General features: G+C 32.3%; 2 protein-coding genes across 4 annotated transcripts in view; both read left to right on the top strand.

The window, feature by feature from the left end:
• The window catches only part of LOC128389823 (uncharacterized), a 196,440-nt gene that overhangs the window by 43,821 nt on the left and 133,631 nt on the right, over nucleotides 1-18,988 (top strand). The window lies entirely within an intron of this gene.
• Nucleotides 1-18,988, top strand: part of LOC128389809 (GATA zinc finger domain-containing protein 14-like) — an 85,530-nt gene that overhangs the window by 31,530 nt on the left and 35,012 nt on the right. For 2 of the 3 annotated variants that reach the window (XM_053349440.1, XM_053349438.1), the window contains exons 2-3: nucleotides 15,620-15,670; nucleotides 16,477-16,815. In XM_053349440.1, the coding sequence (XP_053205415.1) occupies nucleotides 15,620-15,670; nucleotides 16,477-16,815 (390 nt within the window). The remainder of the gene's footprint in view (nucleotides 1-15,619; nucleotides 15,671-16,476; nucleotides 16,816-18,988) is intronic. The other variant, XM_053349439.1, reaches the window with a different exon arrangement.

Genomic DNA, 18,988 nt, shown 5'->3' with positions numbered 1-18,988 from the left:
ACATTGAGCGAGATATTTTCAGTACTTGGTTTGGACAAGGTCGGGTGATGTTAAAATGGTGAGATTGGCCATAACAATAGACGAAAAAATCTTCGTTAACGATTTTCGTTTGGGGTTTTTAATTTGAAAGTTGTAAGAGCCAATTTGAACACAATCTGATAATTTCCATAATCCGGCCTCAGGCACTTTGTGACAGAACTTTCCGTATCAAAATTTAGTTTTTCGATGCAAAATCATCTTCGGTTACTTCACACATTTCAGGCGGCTTCGGTGGTGTTTACCGATAAACTTCAGGCCAACATAATTCTGATACAGATTTCAGTGTTGTTTACTTCTTGAATTAAGGTGAATGGATCAACTTTGTATGATGAGATCATCAGCGTAATTATCGACTCTGAATAATAACTCGACGAGGATTGTTTTGTTGATCGTTTTGAAAGTTACTTTGCAATTTTCCATGGAGCTTAAGAACCTTTTCCCACATGGTAACTCTACTTTGAAAAGTTCAATAAGCTTTCCGGTATCTTTCCCATTTTCCATTGCGACTCTGGTTTCTCTCATGATTTCGTTGATTTTGTGTTTGATAAACAACAGTGGCTGATTGGAGAGAGGTGATTGGGATCATTTGCTAACTCATCTAGTCGAGTGTTCGTTGAAAGGATCTGATCTGCAATGTGCTTGAGGTTATTTTGATGGTTATTTAGTACCTCGTAGGTTAGATTTGAGGCTGTTGCTAACAAGTCATAATTTGGTGATTGGAAGATCATCTTAATTGTACCCAATTACAGCTGATCCTATTAGAAGAGTTGAAAATATTCTTTTTTTTCTTCTTTTCTGTGTTATATTTGATCCAAAAGTGAAAGTGTAAGTTGATTTTCAACATAAGATTCACAGTGTTGTCGTGCTAGCTCAAATATCTTCTCTATTATATGGTTTTAAGCCAAAACCATTTTATTTCCTCTCCACACCTCGGTGCTTCCTTTATGAGTCTTTTGCAGGCAAATTTGTTGACCAGTCCCTGATTATCGATCTCACACTTATCTGCGTCAATACTCAAGCTTCCATGTATGGGTGATTTAATTTGTAAGCATGGATTCTGTATGATTATCGTGTAATTTACATTTTTACGTCCATTTATTATCTTATGCTTCGTTGCTCTCCAGATCACGTCAGCACCATATTCAGTCCCGGAAACGAAGCTTATCAGAAAGAGAATGATTAGTATCATCATCTGTTTGTTGAGATGAGAGGGTGATAGTGATCGAGACCTGCGATCTCTTGAATTAAACTTTGATAATTGAGAGGCATGGGCTCGAATTTCGTGATCATCATTCTTGATGATGTAAGTTGTTTCTCCTATTTTATCAATTATGGAAAACGGTCCCTCTTTTCTGGTGTCTAATTTGTCGGTTCGAATGTTTTTCTTGTAGAGGACCTTTTCACCGATTTCGAAATTCACAATCTTGGATTTTGAATCATGATAAGCTGTTTGTTTTTCTTTAGCTTCGAGAGAGAAGATTTTCGATTGATCTCTGATAGTTTTCCATTCGTTGATGATGAATTTAGTGTAATCATCAATGTTGGTTTGGTCACTGGTGGGTGAGAGGTTGATGTCGACGGGGAAATTAGCTTCTCGACCATATATGAGATAAAATGGGGAAGCTCTTGTGCTGCTGTTCGCTGCTGTATTGTGAAGAAGGTAATTAGGGGTAGCATTTGAGTCCATTTCGATTTATTTTCTTGACAATAATGAATTAACATTTGGCAAAGGGTTCGGTTGACACGCTCGGTTAATCCATTGGTTTGAGGGTGATAGGCGGTTGAAAATTGCCAGCGGGAAGTCATAAATTCACTGAGTTTCTGAATTATTGATGAAGTGAAATTGGTACCTTGATCAGATAGGATGGAGGCGGGGCAACCGTGGCGAGCAACGATGTTTTCGATCAGGAATTTTGCCGTTACCGAGGCGGTCTTGTGAGTGAGCGCCTTGGTCTCCACCCACCGAGTAAAGTAATCAGTGGCCACAATGATGTATTTTTTTCCTGATGAAAATGGTAGTGGACCTACTATGTCGATTCCGAGTTTCTCAAAAGGCCTGCCAACATGAATCGATTTCATTGGTGCATCGACTTTTGTTTGTTTATTAAATTGACAATCGCGACAATTTTTGATGTAATTTGTTATCACCTGGTGCATTTTTGGCCAATAATATCGTTGACGAACACGATTGTAAGTCTGATAGACTCCACAATGACCTCCGATTGGATCATCATGATAAGATTTCAAAAGCTCATCAATTAGAGTCTCGGGGACCACTTGGACCCATCGGCTACCATATTCGGTAATAATTTTTCTCTCTAGTAATCCGTTTCTAATACGATGGTTATTAACAAGTTTAGTTTTTGTTAATTTATCCAGGGAGTCCAAATTTGATAATTGATTCATTTTTAATTGAATGAAAGGATCACTATGTTGTTCAGCAATTAGTTTACTCGTTTCTTTAGAGTCCTCTTGAATTAATAAGGTGAAGATCTCATCACCTTGTTCAAATTGTTCATCTTTATCGTTAAATTCAGGATCATGAGTCGGGTAACGGCTCAGGCAATCAGCATCAGCGTGAGTTTTTCCAGACTTGTAAATGATAGTGAAATCAAACGATTGTAAGGTTATGGAGTAACGCATAAGGCGAGGAGGAAGTTTAGCCTTTGACCTTAAAAAGCACAAGGCACAATGATCAGTGATTATTTCGAATTTAGCGCCCTCGAGGTAGGGACGGAATTTTTCAACAGCGTAGATGATGGCGAGACATTCTTTATCGGAGATCGGGTAATTGACTTCGGCTCCTTGTAATTGTCGACTGGCATAAGCAATCGGCTTCCATTTATTATCATGGCGTTGGAGGAGAATAGCACCTAATCCAAAATCGGAAGCATCGGTCCTTAATTGAATTGGTCGACTTGGATCGAAGTGTTCTAGGACGTGAGTGGAGCAAAGTAACTTTTTTAGTTGTTCGAATGACTCATGTTCGTCTGAGCCCCAAATGAAAGGAGCTTCCTTTCGGGTTAGTTGAGTGAGAGGGCGAGCGATCTTAGCGAAATCGCGAATGAATTTTCGATAATATGAGCAGAGTGCGACAAAAGCTCGAACATCTCGAAGTGTTAGCGGAATGGGATAATCACGGATTGTCCTTATCTTCTCAGGATCTGGTTCTTGTCCATCTTCACTGATGACATAGCCAAGGTAAAGAATTTTCTTTTTGAAGAAGGTACACTTCTCGGGTTTGAGGGTCAAACCGGCGGTCCTCAATCTGTTGAAGACTGATCGTAATCGATTGAAATGCTCATTCATCGTTCGACTGAATATGATGATATCGTCGATGTAAACTAGACAAGAATTGTATTTGAGGCCAGCCAAGCAAACATCCATTAATCGCTGGAAAGTTGCGGGGGCGTTACAGAGGCCAAAGGGCATCACTTTGTACTCATACATTCCAAATGTTGTTACAAAGGCACTTTTAATTCGATCTACTGGGTTTAATTCGACTTGATGGTAGCCACTTCGAAGATCAAGTAGGCTAAAATACTTTGCACCTTGGAGACAATCGAGTGAGGTGTTGATATCCGGAATCGGATATCGATCTTTCTTGGTGATCGCATTCAATTTACGATAATCAACACAAAGTCTCCAATCTTTGGTTTTCTTGCTAACTAGGACAACAGGGGATGACCAGGGAGAGGAAGACTCAACGATAATATCGTCTAGGAGCATCTCATCTATTAGGGCTTTAGTTATTTCCCTTTTTGAAGCACCTTGCGTGTAAGGAGCGCAAGCAATTGGAGGATGATTATCGGTATCGATGGAGTGGGTGAATAGGCTTGAACGGCCAATCTCACGTTGGTTCGTAGCGAAAACGTCTCGAAATTCGTTGCAAAGGTCGTACAATTTATCTTTATCACTATCACTGACTTCACTGTCAATATCGATGGTGATGGAACGGTCGATGTTGTCGATATCGATAGTAGATGATTCACTTTCACTTGCTTCAATTGTTTCAATTGATTCAGTTGATTCACTTGTGTTAGTTACTTCAGTATCAATTTGTTTGATTGGTTGACTGTTAATGTGTACCCTACCGGCTGAACAATCAATCACTATATTAGCCTTTGACATAACATCTTGACCGATTAAGACACTAAATTGTTTGGGTAATCGATCGATTACTTGGACTGTAGTTACTATCAATAGGGCTGAATTATTGTCACTGATCTTGATTGTAATATCGACTTGACCTAAGATTTGAATTGGCTTATCATTGGCCGCTAGAGAGTTGGACCTTTATGGTTCTAAATTCAGTTCAATTGCTCAACTAATTGTTTCGTAATCAGGGTCATGTCAGGCCGGTGTCGAACATGGCTTCAACTCTATGATTATCAACTTTAATCTGTTGATGGATTAGCTTTTGAAAATCGAGCAAATGGCTGAGACCTGAGGCTCTTCCTCTTCACTAGTGTAATCATCATCTTCTGCATCATAATCAACTTTAGTGATGGTTCTAATTTGAGGACCTTGATTTGTTTGCTCTTGCTGGTTAGAGGATTCTCTCTTTGCCTGTTCTCATTTCTCTCTCAGTTTCGATCATTACTAGAACGATTTTGATAATTTCTATTGTCTCTCCGTTTACTACGATTGTAGGGTTGTTGATTGATCTGGGCTGGTGAAGCTTGTTGATTGACTTGTGGTTGATTAGGCTGAATCGATTGATCTTGTGATTGCATAGCATTAGATTGCAATGGTAAGTTCTGTTGGTTTGACTGAGCTGGTTGAATCAGTGGACTGCTAATTGGCTGAAAGTTATTGGCTTGAATTGCTGCCATTCGGTGGCGACAATTTTCTTCGGTGTGGCCGCGATGACCGCAAAAGTTGCAAGTGACTCGATTCTGATTGAAGGCTTTAGCAGTAAATGTATTTAACTTTTCTTCTAATTGATCAAATTTTGATTGTAATTGATTCAAAGTGTTCAACAATTTGCTTTCAATTGCATTTGATGAATTAGACTCGAGGCTAAAATTATGATTTGGCTTGACCTCACCATTAACTAAGGCCTTGTCAGCTAATTTGGCTGCCTCGATTAATTCACTCAGTGTCTTCGGGTTTTGTAAAGTTGTGACAAATTTAATCTGAGGTAAGAATCGTTCAGAGATGAAACTAATCATTAGGCTCTCAGGCATCTGACTGTTCATTCGAGAGCAAAGCTCTTGAATTTCATAGATGAAGCTAGTTGTTGGTTGGCCTGGTTTCTGTTTGCTATTATGAAGCTGTTGAGAGAGGTGAGTACGATAATCTGCTGGACAGAGTCCAGTTATCATGCATTCTCTAAGCTGTTCGTAAGTCGTTGGCTTATTGGCTGGTCCAAATGAACTAACGGTCAAGTTGTACCAACGACGAGCTGAGCCTTGAAGGTAGAATGGAATTATTTTAAACATTTCGGCTGCATTTAAACCTAATGCTTGAGAGGCAAATTCAAATTGGACCAACCAATCAACTACATCTTCATTATCTCCCCTGAAAGGTTCAATAGTTATATGGTTCTTTAAAAGGTTAGAAAGATTAATGTTCATGACTGAAGGGGCTGGTTGATTAAATTCTTGATTAGGTGTTGATGATAATGACGGTGCAGTAGGAGGTACTGACATTTCGATCTAATGATGTTAGTCAAAGGGTAGTAAAAGTTTATGATTGTTCATATATTTATGATTAGTTTTAATCTAGTTGAAGTAACTAATTGATGAGTAATAACTTTATTTAAATGTTGAAAGGTGTTATCACTTGTTAAAGGTTGATCAAGGTAACATTGACTTAGATGAAGGTGAATGTTTTTAATTGTTGGCTAAATGTTATTGAATGAATCGGATTTGATTTCAATTTAGTTTATATTATTGATCGTTGACTGGTTACGCGAAGGTCGATAGGAGTTCGTTGTTTTATTGAAGGTCAATTTAGAGTATAATCGATGGGTTAACTGGCTCAGTGAATGAGTGATTGATTATAATCTTTACTGATTCTGAATTATTGTTCTTATTTGTGGAGAAGGTGATAGTTTAAGTTAGGTGAGTCTTCACTGACTCTTATTGTTTGAAGAAGATTAGCAAATCTTCACTGATTTGTTTCACCTTTTTCTTTCAATTAGAATCTTCACTGATTCAGATTGAACTTCGAGCTCAGTGTGAATCTTCACTGATTCAGAATTAGCTTAGGGTTCGATTGAATTTTTACTGACTCGGTCGACGCTCAATTGAATCTTCACTGATTCTTATTAAGCTCTGATGGTTATTGAATCTTCACTGACTCAGTGTCACCCCTTTATGTTCAGTTCGAATCTATTTAAGTCGGAGTTCAATGCTAATTCGGGCCTGATTGATTATAATTCGTTGGAGTTCACTCGAGTCTTCACTGACTCAGTTGAAACAAGGCAACATTAGAACCTTCACTGGTTCTTATTGAATTTGCACTACTAAGGTTGTGTTTTTCCCTTTCGGGTTTTGTTCAACTAAAGTTCGTACTTGATAAAGGTTAGATCACAAAAGGTCAGTAGTTTACAGAACACTTAGAGGTTATTTAACTTAAGGTTGATGTAAGGGTAACAAGGTGTTTCAGTTCATTAGATCAATTTTCTTTGCGAAGTTCAGTGAAATGGGAGTTGATATTTAGATTCAGTTTATTGAATTTCTCATGAATCTTCACTGATTCAATCGAAAGGTATTGAGTTATAACCTTCACTGGTTCTAATTTCAAATTTAAACTGATTTAATTTCATTGGGAAACAAGATTAAAATATCTTCACTGATTTGTTTTGCATGGAATAGCTATTTGGAGTTTTAATAATTTTAATAAGCTTTTACCTTTTTATCCATCTCCATCAATTCCTCGTCTTTATTAATCGTTTGACAAACGTTGACGTTGTTTGGTTCGGTGGTAAGGTTTTGGTCAGCTTGACGTACCTGTTCGATTTACAATATTTGTTTTTGATAAATAGAGAGGGAAGAATTTGAAAATAACAATTTATTTGCTTTACAAATGAAAAGAAGGGAAAGAGTTGATTAAGCACAGTTTTAAGTTTTAATTTTTGAAGAGAAATAGTACCAATATAAGCCCTCACACGGGCCACCAATTGTTGAGTTGGGTAACGTTGATTGGATTAACCAATTAATGTAAACATAGATTTTCACCTTTTTACTTTATTCGAATCAATTAATTCGACATCGGATGAACACTTTAATTATTTTGTTTCACTTTTCACTGATTGAAAATCAATTGAAATATCTATTTACTTTAATTTCTTATTATTAGGTTTGATTTCAATCTTCACTGATTGAAATCCTCTCGTCTACATACTATATTTCTTTTCTTAAATAGCTAATTAGGCAAGGTGACTTTGTGAGGAGATAAAGAGAAGAGAAAAACAAGATCATAAAATTAATTAATTAATCTCTTTATCTCCTTGGTATTTTATTACATTATCATTTATATTTCTATTGAAAATGGAAATTTATTAAATATTCTGGATACGATTAACAAGGATCAATGATGATGATACAAAATGGAATAAAAATTTTGATTCTTTTTATCATTTTCTATTTCCAAATTGATTTATCAATGATAATGATAAACTCCTGTTCTCCCTTTTCAAAGTTATCACCATACATTTCATGGTGAATTCCCAAAATGAATTCAAAATTGATTCAGAACTTTTCTCTTCCTCGTTTTATTTAAATGTCGAAAACATTTTCCGTTGAAATTAAATTTTGTGATGTAAATAAAAACAAAAAAAACTGATTTAATATCAATCAATTGACTGGGATGTCAATGGAAAGGATTGATTTTGATAATTATCATCTCCATGAAAGTGATAACAATGATCCATGGTAATTCATGATAGTTTTTACTATTACTCATGATAATATGAATTTTGTTGCTCGATACAAAGTGGATTTAAACTTTTGTCTCGACAATCAATCAAGCACTTAAATTTGAAGAGTTTTAAATCAATTGTTGATTTTTAGTCTATTCTCATGTCTCATCAGTTTTTAAATCACAATTTGATTTAATTTTGTTTGTTGTTGTTACATTTACGTTGACAGTTTCATCTTGATTATCATTACTCCTGAAATTATTGCTCCCAACAATTGATAGAATCAGGTAGGAAATTGTCAATGATTATGATACTATTATTATTATGGTAGAAAAGACAAATAAAAAAGATTCGGAAATTAAGTTGATGAAAATACTGTTGTGATATTCAGTCAACCACATGGAAATGTTGATCATTTGCTCTGGTCATCCTATTCTCTCACAATAAGAGAGAGAGAGAGAGAGAGAGAGAGAGACTTTCAGATAAGATAAAAGAGGTGATGAAAATGATGATGGTTCATGAGGTGTTCATGACATGAATTTTGATTACATTGAATTTCACTGGGAAACAAGGGTCAGGTTTTACTTTCTTCTTGTGATGAGGATGAAAAAAGAAACAGAAGAGGATGATGATGATAGAAGATTAATTTATTATTTCTCTTATATTATAATAATACAAGAGAGAAGATGAAAATGGTTAGAATAAAAAAAGTGTAAAAAGGAAAACAAGTGAAAATAAGTGTTATAATCGGACATTGATGAGAGAATAGGCTTCATGATGATGGTCAGTTCATGTCTTTTGGAGGGTCAATTTCATTTGGAGATATCTTTCTCTTTTTTTCTTACAGGTTTATCCAACCAGAGACAGAGTGTAAAGTGAGACTACTGAGCAAAATGTTACTGACCATTTGTGACCAAAATTACAACAACAATAACAATCAGAGAATCCAGCCAACATTCAGAGGGATGAAGTAATAATAATAATATAATAATAATTTCCTCATTCAACCAGAAAACGATGATGATTGGAATGAAAGAGAAGATGAGAGTGAATAAGAGATATGAAGAAGAAAAAAAAATGAAGACAATTGAATATCAAGTTTTTCCTCGTGTACATTAATCCTCATTCATTTCAAATCTGATTAGTATCTCGAGTTAAGGTCAAGTTTCAAGTTGATTTTTGTTTCATCATCACAACTTAATTTATATCTACACAATGATAATCATCAGCTGATGTTAATAAATTGTGATAATCTTTTCCTAATAGTCGAAACTGAACGATTCCAAATGTAGAGCCAATGGTCAAGATAGTTTTCTCTCTTCTTTTATATTTACACGATTGAAAATTGATGATAAACCTGATTGGACAAAATGAGCTTCATTTGCTGTAGTAATAAATGGAGAGATGCTTAAAAAATATCTACACAACAGTGAAGATAAATGATAGAGAATAGAAAATGCTGACCAAGTTGATGAAATTGTTTTTTTTTCATCCTCATCATCACAAGTTTACTTTCTCTCTATTATTTTTTCTCATCATCTCTTTCTCTCCATTTTTAATCATCTTCATTTGTTTTATGGACACAATAGTTAGCCTTATATCGTAACTGTGAGTCTCATTGATTGAACTAATAACAAGAAAAATATATATCTAAGTTGAAGACAAAATCACCAAGAGAATTGTATTCTAAGACAAAGAAAAGACTCAAATGATAATAAGGTGAAGGTTTGATGATGAGTATGATGAGAATGATGCTGATGATGATTTACAGTATTTTCTTCAGCTACTTTTTTCATATATGTTCCATTTATATCTACAATTCTGTAACCATATATACAAACAGAATGCATTGGAATAACATTGAAAGACAGAGATGAGAGAAGCAAAAAAATAGGAAGATAATGAAATGATGATAAAAGAAGAGAGAAAAATAAAGCAATCTAACAACCGTCAGAATCAAAGATAAGGTAAAAATTGTGTATCTGCAAATCATCATCTTCCTTCATCATCATCATCATCATTGAGAAAAAAAGCAGAAGGATAAATAGTCTTCATCTCTCTCTATTTCTCTTTATATGTAATATAAATATCTCGATCCTAGTCATTCCTCCTCCTCTTATTACCTAAAAGATACACAGAGAATTGGGTGATGAGGCAAAATATCAAAGATGAAGATAGACAAGGGAGGTTTTCAACAATATTATCATTATCATTATACTTGCAATCGTTTTGAAGTATCAATCATTACCTTGAAGCCTCCCAGCATCCAAATATCATATATGGAAGATAGACTCTGAATGCCAATAATATCATGTAACATGAGTTTTAAATAACAGTTATTCATTTTCCCACTCTGAATATTATTCTGATAGTTGTGTTATATACTAAATACAAGAAATAACAGTTATCATGATAATTTTTTTCTGTGATTCTTTGCTTTCGCACTCATTATTAAAGTTAATTAATGTTTCAATTGTAATAATATTAATAGTAGCAGAGAATTGAGATTAGGCGGAGAGAAAATATCATCAATTCTATTATTATGAATTAGTTTATTAACTTTGAATCTTCTAATGTAATGATTATTTTTTTTCTCCATCTCTCTCTCTCTCTCTCTCTCTCATTCTATTCATTGTTCCGTATGAGAATTTCCGTCGCAAAGTTCATTGAGATTCATTAAGCTATCAGACAATTCCTTTCATGATTATAACATCTAAATTGTGCTTTGTTTCCTCATCTTTTTATTTTATTTGTTTTTATTTTCTTTATTATTTATCCATCAGAATGACCATCATCTTCATCTAACATTAAGATACGTTTTTTTTCAATAACATGAATAGTTACATTGTCTACGATGGTGAAAGGTTCATCAGATAAAAACAATCGAGACAGACAAGGTTATCTGTATTCACTTTGAATGTTATTTCATGATAATGAAAATGTCTCACTCTCTCAAGAAACCCCTCAAGAATATCATCATCTTGAATCATTCCTAGAGAGTGGAGAATGCAAAAAAAAAACAATCTGACTCAGTAACTTTCATGATAAATGCTCACATAGGGAGACAGTGTAACAATCATAAATGTAACGTAAAAGTTTAGTATGATGAATGAATGAATGATATTGAAATAAAAACAACAAAGTCCAGTGAACTTGATGATGATTAAGATGATGATGAGAGGGGAATAAAACTCATGCAAGGGAAATAAGTAAGCGAAAACTTATTCAGATGATGAAGAAAAAAAAGAATAGAACTAATAGAAGAAGAAAAAAAAAATGATTCCAATCAAAGAAACGCCATGAGTGACAAGGTATTCCATTGATCTAATACTTTTCCTTGCCATGTTATCACTTACGATTTTTTCACTACATTTTTTATAGCACTTTTTTATATTCCAGTTCCAACACTTAAATATATAAACACTTCACGATGGAATCTGAATGCAATGTTTTCTTCACTTTCATGACGATTCCGTATTTTCTGGTTGTAATGTTGATTATTTTCCATGTTATCATTTAACATATTACATGAGTTTCATGAGAGATTTTCTCTATCAAAGATTATCAAATTGCATAATAAGTTGAATAGAGTTTATCATCTTCAGGGTGAGGTGCATGTTCAGAGATGATCATGTTTTTGATAAAATCTTTCCCTTATCGTAGTTATGATATCATCGTTTGTCCAGTCGAGCTTGTAACAAGTTATATATATAAAAAGATATAAAGATGATAACTTTCAGAATAAGTGACCTGGGAATCAATTCAATTCCCATTGATGAAGAAGACGAAACTTTTTTTTCTTCGAATTCTATTGATGAGTTGATACATAACCTTGCTGATATTTTCGTTGTACTATTGTACTTGTGATGTGTATTGTGTTTTCTTGGTTTTCTACTGGACCGATAATATTAATAATGTTGATGATGAAGATGAAAGAGATGAATTGAAAATCTCATGATGACCAGAAGTTGTCAGTTAGTTTTGGAGTTTTTTTTTCGTCTTCTTCTTTTTCTCACTTTTCAATCCATGATGAATCTTTCATGAAATGTTATTCCAATTCTTGGAATAACTAAAGATATTGAATTTTATTATTTTTCTGTCTCTGTTTTTCTTTTATCTCTATTCCATACATGATTTATATTGATTATCGTCTCAGATTCTAATCAATGATTCGATGAAAAGTAATAAACCTTTTCCATCATTCTATCAACATTTACATATTGTCTACTTCTTATTTTTCCTACTCTCTCATCTTTCAGAACTTTATTCAATTCTTTCCAATCATCTTTCATCCTTTCGGCTGAACTTGGTTGGAATTTTCTCTTCTTCTTTTCTACTTTGAGAAAAAACCTAAAAGATTATCAAAATTTTCATCCAATTCATTGTCATTCTCAGTTCATCCTTTTCTCCTTTCACCATAATAACTAATCATGTGATTAATGAACTCAAAGGAAGATTGAAGTTTATTGAGCAATTACTTGATTTCCACATTAACCTTCACTATGAAATAGATAATCATCCAAATTGAGAATTGGAAAATTGAAAATAATGAACATGATTAAACCCAAATGCCCAATAGATTGAATAATTTTCATGATGATTATTTTTAGAGTTAAATAAACTTGGAAACCAAGTTGTTCAGAATTAAAAATAGATTCAAACAAAATGATGACATTAAATTATCATTAATATCATCAAATTACCAAATTCACTTTATCGTATCAACATTTTCTTTGGAAGATTTTCTTTCTCATAATATCTTAATGACTATTTCTATTCTGTAATATTAACAAAAATTCAAAAACATTCGCATTGTTATTGTTTGAACTCTTTTGTACTTCGAGAGATTTCATTTGGAACATTGTGTCTCAATCTAAACATTCATTTATCACCTCAAATATTATTCTTATATCAGCATTATTATTATTACAATTCCAATCGAATGTTGTTTTATTAAGTTCTCTTAATATTCTTACTCATGAATATCATGGGGAAATATGGAGATACTCATACATGTATTTATATATACACGATAAACCTAATAGACTACATGTAATAGTCTCGTGTGTGAATTGAACATTTTTTTAGGCGGAAAAATTTCATCACCGAGAAATGGTCATAATCTTTATGGTGATTATATAGACATTATTTTCAGACCATTTGAAATGAGAGTGAATATCCTGAATTGAAAAATAAGCTTCGATAAAGTTTCCTTCATTTCCTTTTCCTTTTTCATCTGTTTACTTTTGCCCATTGGTGAAAAATATTAATACCATTACATTTAGAAGACAATGATCTCTGAAAATACTGACCATACAGTTGAATGGACAATAAAGTAAATGGATTAGGTTTAATATTCAATGGAAATGGTGATAATTTTCTGGATTAACATTGAATATTAACCATTAATTGATGATAATTTATTGTTATTACCAATTTGTGATTCTTATTATTATTAAAATTGTTCACAGTTAAATGATTTATTGATTTTACTTTTTTTTCTTTCCTCTTTCTCTTTCATTATCTTCATCAAAATGAATCCAATTCTCAGTTCATCTTCCATGATGATGATGGAGATAAAAAAATCAATATAATGAATCGTAGTATTGATAAACATCATGAAAGCATTTTTTTTTGTTTTCCATGAGGATGTTAGGATAGAGCGAGAAGAGAAAAAAAATCTCACTATTGTTTCTTATTATTATTACCATTAAGCTGAATAGATTATAATCTAAATATACAAAAGTGTCTTAAATTATCATGCATAATGAATGAGTTCTGATCGTCAGGAATACTCAGTAGAATTTAATACTCAGCAGGAGGAGCAGAATGAAGAAGGAGATGATGATGATGATGATGATGATAAAAGTGGAAGGAAGGAAACGAGTAAAGGGTATTTGATTGTTTGTGTTACTATTTTTGGGTTAACTCAGCATTTCCCTGGGAGTTATTGTTTTTTTTTTCTTCTTCCTTTTCTTATGGTGGACACTGTACTTGTTTCACTGATCAGCATTAATATCTAGCATTATATTACAAGTGTTACTTGACCCAAAACTGACCAACATCAACATTATTATTATCATCATCGTCATCATGTTGACCAAAATATTATTCACTTCTGGATTTTGATTGGACTTTTATTATTCTTATTGATCTGGTCTATTGAAAATAATAATTATCAACAATTAAAAATGATATAATTTAATATATATTCCGGTTTTGAATAATAATAATAATAAAGGTTTATTGATTGCTAGTAATTAGTAGTAAATATTTATTGCTAAAAGTATAAAGTTGTAAATATAATGTTACATTTAATTGTGGATTTCCGTTAACTAAGCTTATATGTATAGCTAATTATTCATGAGGTTTCATGATGACGGTGATATGAGATTAAACCATTGAATACTTGGAGGTGTTTAACTGAAAACTTTCATGACAATTACTGTCCATCATGTCACATGGAAAGGGTCAGTTATTTTCACAAGGCAACATTGTTTCATCATATAAACATGTCATAAATACTGTGACATTGTTAATTGTTGATAATTTGTCATGTGAAAAAAGTTGATCATTTATATATAAATGGCAATATGGATAATATATAAATTAGCTATTCATATTTTATCAATTGACAGGTAACCTCCTTCCGGTTTCATGATTATATCATCATCATCATTATGAACATTATTATGATTCATATTTTCCCTTCGTCTGTTACCATTTAATATCGTGTATTTAAAGATGATGATGACAGATAACATTGTGAATTTGAATCATACTGATAATTTCAAGGATAACTGTTGTCATTATGATGATGATAATAATAATGGTGATGATGATGATGATGATGACGATGAGATTTTCACTATGTCTCACTTACTATGCTCTTCCCATGCTCAGATTTGTAATATGTTTGCATTGATACATCTCATCCTGTCTATGATTATGGTAAACATGAGAAATTCAGTTATTCAGACAGAACTTTTTCTCATCTCTCTCTCTTTTTTTAACATTTTCTTGCTTGAACTAATTTCTATTAAACTGTTTCCATAGGTGACACAATATAAATGTAATATAACAATAAAATGTTTGAATAACACAAAAGAAACACTATTTTGGTTGAAAGATATTTTTCTCCTTCTCAAAACTAAAGAGGGAAAAAGAGGAAAAGAATAACAAAAAAAAGTTGGAATCATATTGATGGAAAAGAAAATGTTATTTCGATAATAACGGATGACATAGAAATCTCTCTTTCTTTTCTTTCTTTCTTTGCTACGACTTTGATCAGATTTCAGAAGTTTCAAGTTCCGATGAGAGATTGACATGATTTCTCAATATATAACAAGTTGCATTTCATTTATCAATTTCATCTCAATATTTTTCTTTACTTCCACAAACTACTCACTCATCTCACTTTCTGATTTTAATTCAAAAAACAAACAGAAAAAAATGTCATATGTAAACACTGGGTAGACAATTTTTTTGAACAGAACTACTCAGTCATGAGAATTAACTAGGAATAAGGAGTCACCATGATAATAAGGATTATCTTTAACATGATAAGTTTTAGAATAGACAAAAAAAGGAAAAAATTTCGTCTCCAACTTTTTGTTTTCTTTTCGTTGACACAGTCAAACGTTAACTAATAGAAATAAATTATCATCGACTAATATATTGTCTCCTATTCTTATTGTAAATATATAACAGGTTCACCTGGAATCCAAATTAAGACCATCAATCAATTTGATGATGTTACAGGTAAGAGATTAAGGATAGAAAACTTTTAACTAACGTTGACCTTTTTTTCCCATCATGATGACCAAAGAGTATCTCATTCTTTTATTCAATCTGTCAGAACTTTCTGATTCAGCTTTTTGCATGGAGATTAGAGTCTTTTATCTATCTCTTAATTTTCTTTGGATGAAATTTCCTTTTTATCGTCAGCATTTTACTCAATTCTTGAATCAAATCAACGAATCAATGAATTCAATTGCCTAGCAAAACGAACGAGAGACACATGATAACATTAACTTAAGCTTAAGAAAAGTTCTGTAACTATGATTATCAATCTAAAGATTATTAATCATCTCTAACACATTTCCATGGTCTTTACAATGAGAAAAGTTAACAATCAAAGTTTCCATGCTCATGGTAACACGATTACAGTTATATAACGGTGATGAATATGTATCACCCATTATCATGATGGAAATTTAACCGATAAAAATAATAATAGTACATGGATAAGATTAATGATAACAGAAAAATGAAAATCAGAAAATCACTCAAGAAATTGTTATTGTTTCTTTCGTGTTCAATTTCATCAGCTGATTTCTGTTTTAATTGTTCCTTCTTATTGTATTAGTAATTCCAGTTCCAGGGAATAATTTGATTCCTTGTGGATAAAGTTTTAGATTCAATCAAATTAGTAGTTGGTAAATGTTATGAATAATTTTTTTTTCTTTCTCTCTCCGGAAATTGGAGGTTATAATCATTAGAACTCCATTGAATTAGTGTAATTTATTTATTCTTTTCATGTTTCTTTCTTTATTTTCCTTTTACAGTGCTTAATCAATTCTCAACATCGTCTGGGTCAAGAGTTGACCTTCCATGTGACCTTACAATTCCTTCAGCTGAAGATTCGATAACTTTAATACTTTGGTATAAAAATGATCGTAAAAGTCCACCAATATACAGTGTGGATGCCAGAAATTCACCAGTGGAAAAAGCTTCACATTTTACCTCAGATGAGTTTAAAAATAGAGCAAAATTTAACCTCTCCGTCCGTCCTGGTTTACTGTCCATTGATCCAGTTAAACAAGATGATACTGGACTGTATTTATGCCGAGTTGACTTTAAATGGGCTCGAACTATTAACACACTAAACAATTTAACGATAATCGGTGAGTATCAAAAACAAATGATCACTTTTCGCAACTGAAAGTAAAAAAATATCCCTTAAAATAAACTAAACTGAACAAAATTCATTAAGAATTTTTGAAAACTCATTTCAATAGTAAATCATTTCAATCTAATTGGTGAAAGTGTTCACATTTAATGAAAAAAAATTCAAGAATTACATCCAACCCTCATGAGCATTCATATATAAACGATATCTAATTTCAAGAACCATCATGAAACTGAATAGATTCAGAACAATTCTTGAACTTTTTTTCCAAACATTAACCTGATGACTTTTTACTTAAGTTAATCATGATAATTTAACACAATTTGATTATAAAAAAAAAGTGATTACGTTTACGTGATAACATTATCTTTTTATAATCAATTTCAATTGAAAAGTTGAAACTTTTTGTCATTTACTGAACTTGTCCTAATATCACCTGAAAATGAGCCAAGGGTCAAATTTGATTATTATGTTGATGTTTCTCTGTTGATGGTTTAATTAATTATCCATCAGTATTTTTCATTAAAACTGAAATTGTTCAACTTTTACAATCAATCAGTTTATATGAATGAAAAATGAACAAGACAAATGGTTATTCATTTACCATTGGGATGAAAACAGGGTAAGAAAAAAGTATCTGAGCAAATATTTAAGTTTCCATCATGATTGTGATGATAAAGTTGAAGATGATATTATCATATCTTCAATTGAATTCTAACCATAAATATTAACTTGAAACTTTGTTATGAAAAACGTAAAAACCTCAAGAGACACTTAAAGATTGAACAGTTATCAATACGCTCATGAATATATATTTTCTCATATAACTCAATATTTTCCACCGACAGAACTAGATGAAATCATTTTCTTAATTCAAATTTTACCTGTGCGTATCAAAAACTATACGAAACTCATTTTCACGACTATATGAATGAGAACACTTTTTCTTTTATAACTATTATAATATTTTGGATGAATAAGATTTTTGAATGTAAAACAAGGCAGAAAATTGATTCTCTTTTTTAATATATCAGTTTTCATCGATTGTATCATTCTTGCTGAACGATTACCTTGTTTTTCATGAATATAAATCTCAGAACTTTTCACTCACTCTCTCTCTCTCTCTCAAATTTGACCTTTTACCATCTATCATCATGTTGTATTTGTTATTGTCCATGTGATTATCATGATGAACCAAAGGCTCAATCTATAAGATTGAACAGTGAAAAGTTTTTCTATTACTTTTGAGATTTGATTCTTTTGGTTTTCAAGCAAATGTATTTTTCCATGTAAGTCCAAGTAAGATAAATAGAAAGTATCATGTATCATTTGAATCAAATATCCTGAGAATATTTCTAAATGAAGCAATGAGGCTTTGTGATTTTCTCGCTTCATCTCTAATACCAAAGTGTCTTAGAGACAATTTTTCATTGTAAACTCGATTGAAGAAAACACATCTATCAGCTTTTCCACACTGGAACTATCCCTCAGTCCATCAAAGTTTTTTCGCCCTTCTATCACTAAGGATTATATCCACTCTCTGATTATCTCTATTTGATTGAACTTAACTTTGGTTGAAAACAAAAAGAGGAAAAAACCAACTTATGCTTTTGTTTTGTTTTCTCTTTTCTTTTCCTTCTTCCTTTTCTTATGATGATAATAATAATGATTCTGATTTTTATCGCTGAATCACTGATAGTCTTCAAAGCTGAATCTCCAATTGAAATAGATACAATTTATCTCTCACACTTATACACAGAATTCTAAGCATCAACTCTTCCTTTTCCTCTTCTTCTCTTCTTCCATGATATTGTGTCCAAATAACAACAGAATTCACTCCCCGAGTAGCCCTTTAAAGCTTTTAGATTAATAGTGTCACCCAAAAGTAAGAATGAAGAGAGATTATTTTTCTTTCTTCCAACTTGTAACATTTATTTATAGTCATTCCATTGGATAGTAAAAAGTATTTCATCATTTGCATTCTTTATTCATCTTGTATCATGTTATCTCTCTCACTCTTTTCTTAACTTGTTCATCATCATGTTCAGTCACTTATCTAACAACGATAATGATGATAACATATAACGACAACCTCATCTATCGCTCGTTTCACTTTTACCATTTTCTTCATTTATCTTATATCATCTTTCACTTTATCTTCCTCTTTC

The sequence above is a fragment of the Panonychus citri genome, unplaced genomic scaffold (genome assembly GCF_014898815.1).
Source record: "Panonychus citri isolate SS breed McGregor unplaced genomic scaffold, ASM1489881v1 Contig00111, whole genome shotgun sequence".
In the NCBI taxonomy this organism is placed as follows: domain Eukaryota; kingdom Metazoa; phylum Arthropoda; class Arachnida; order Trombidiformes; family Tetranychidae; genus Panonychus; species Panonychus citri.
Note: the sequence above shows the minus strand (reverse complement) of the source record. Positions and strands in the feature narration are given on the sequence as shown.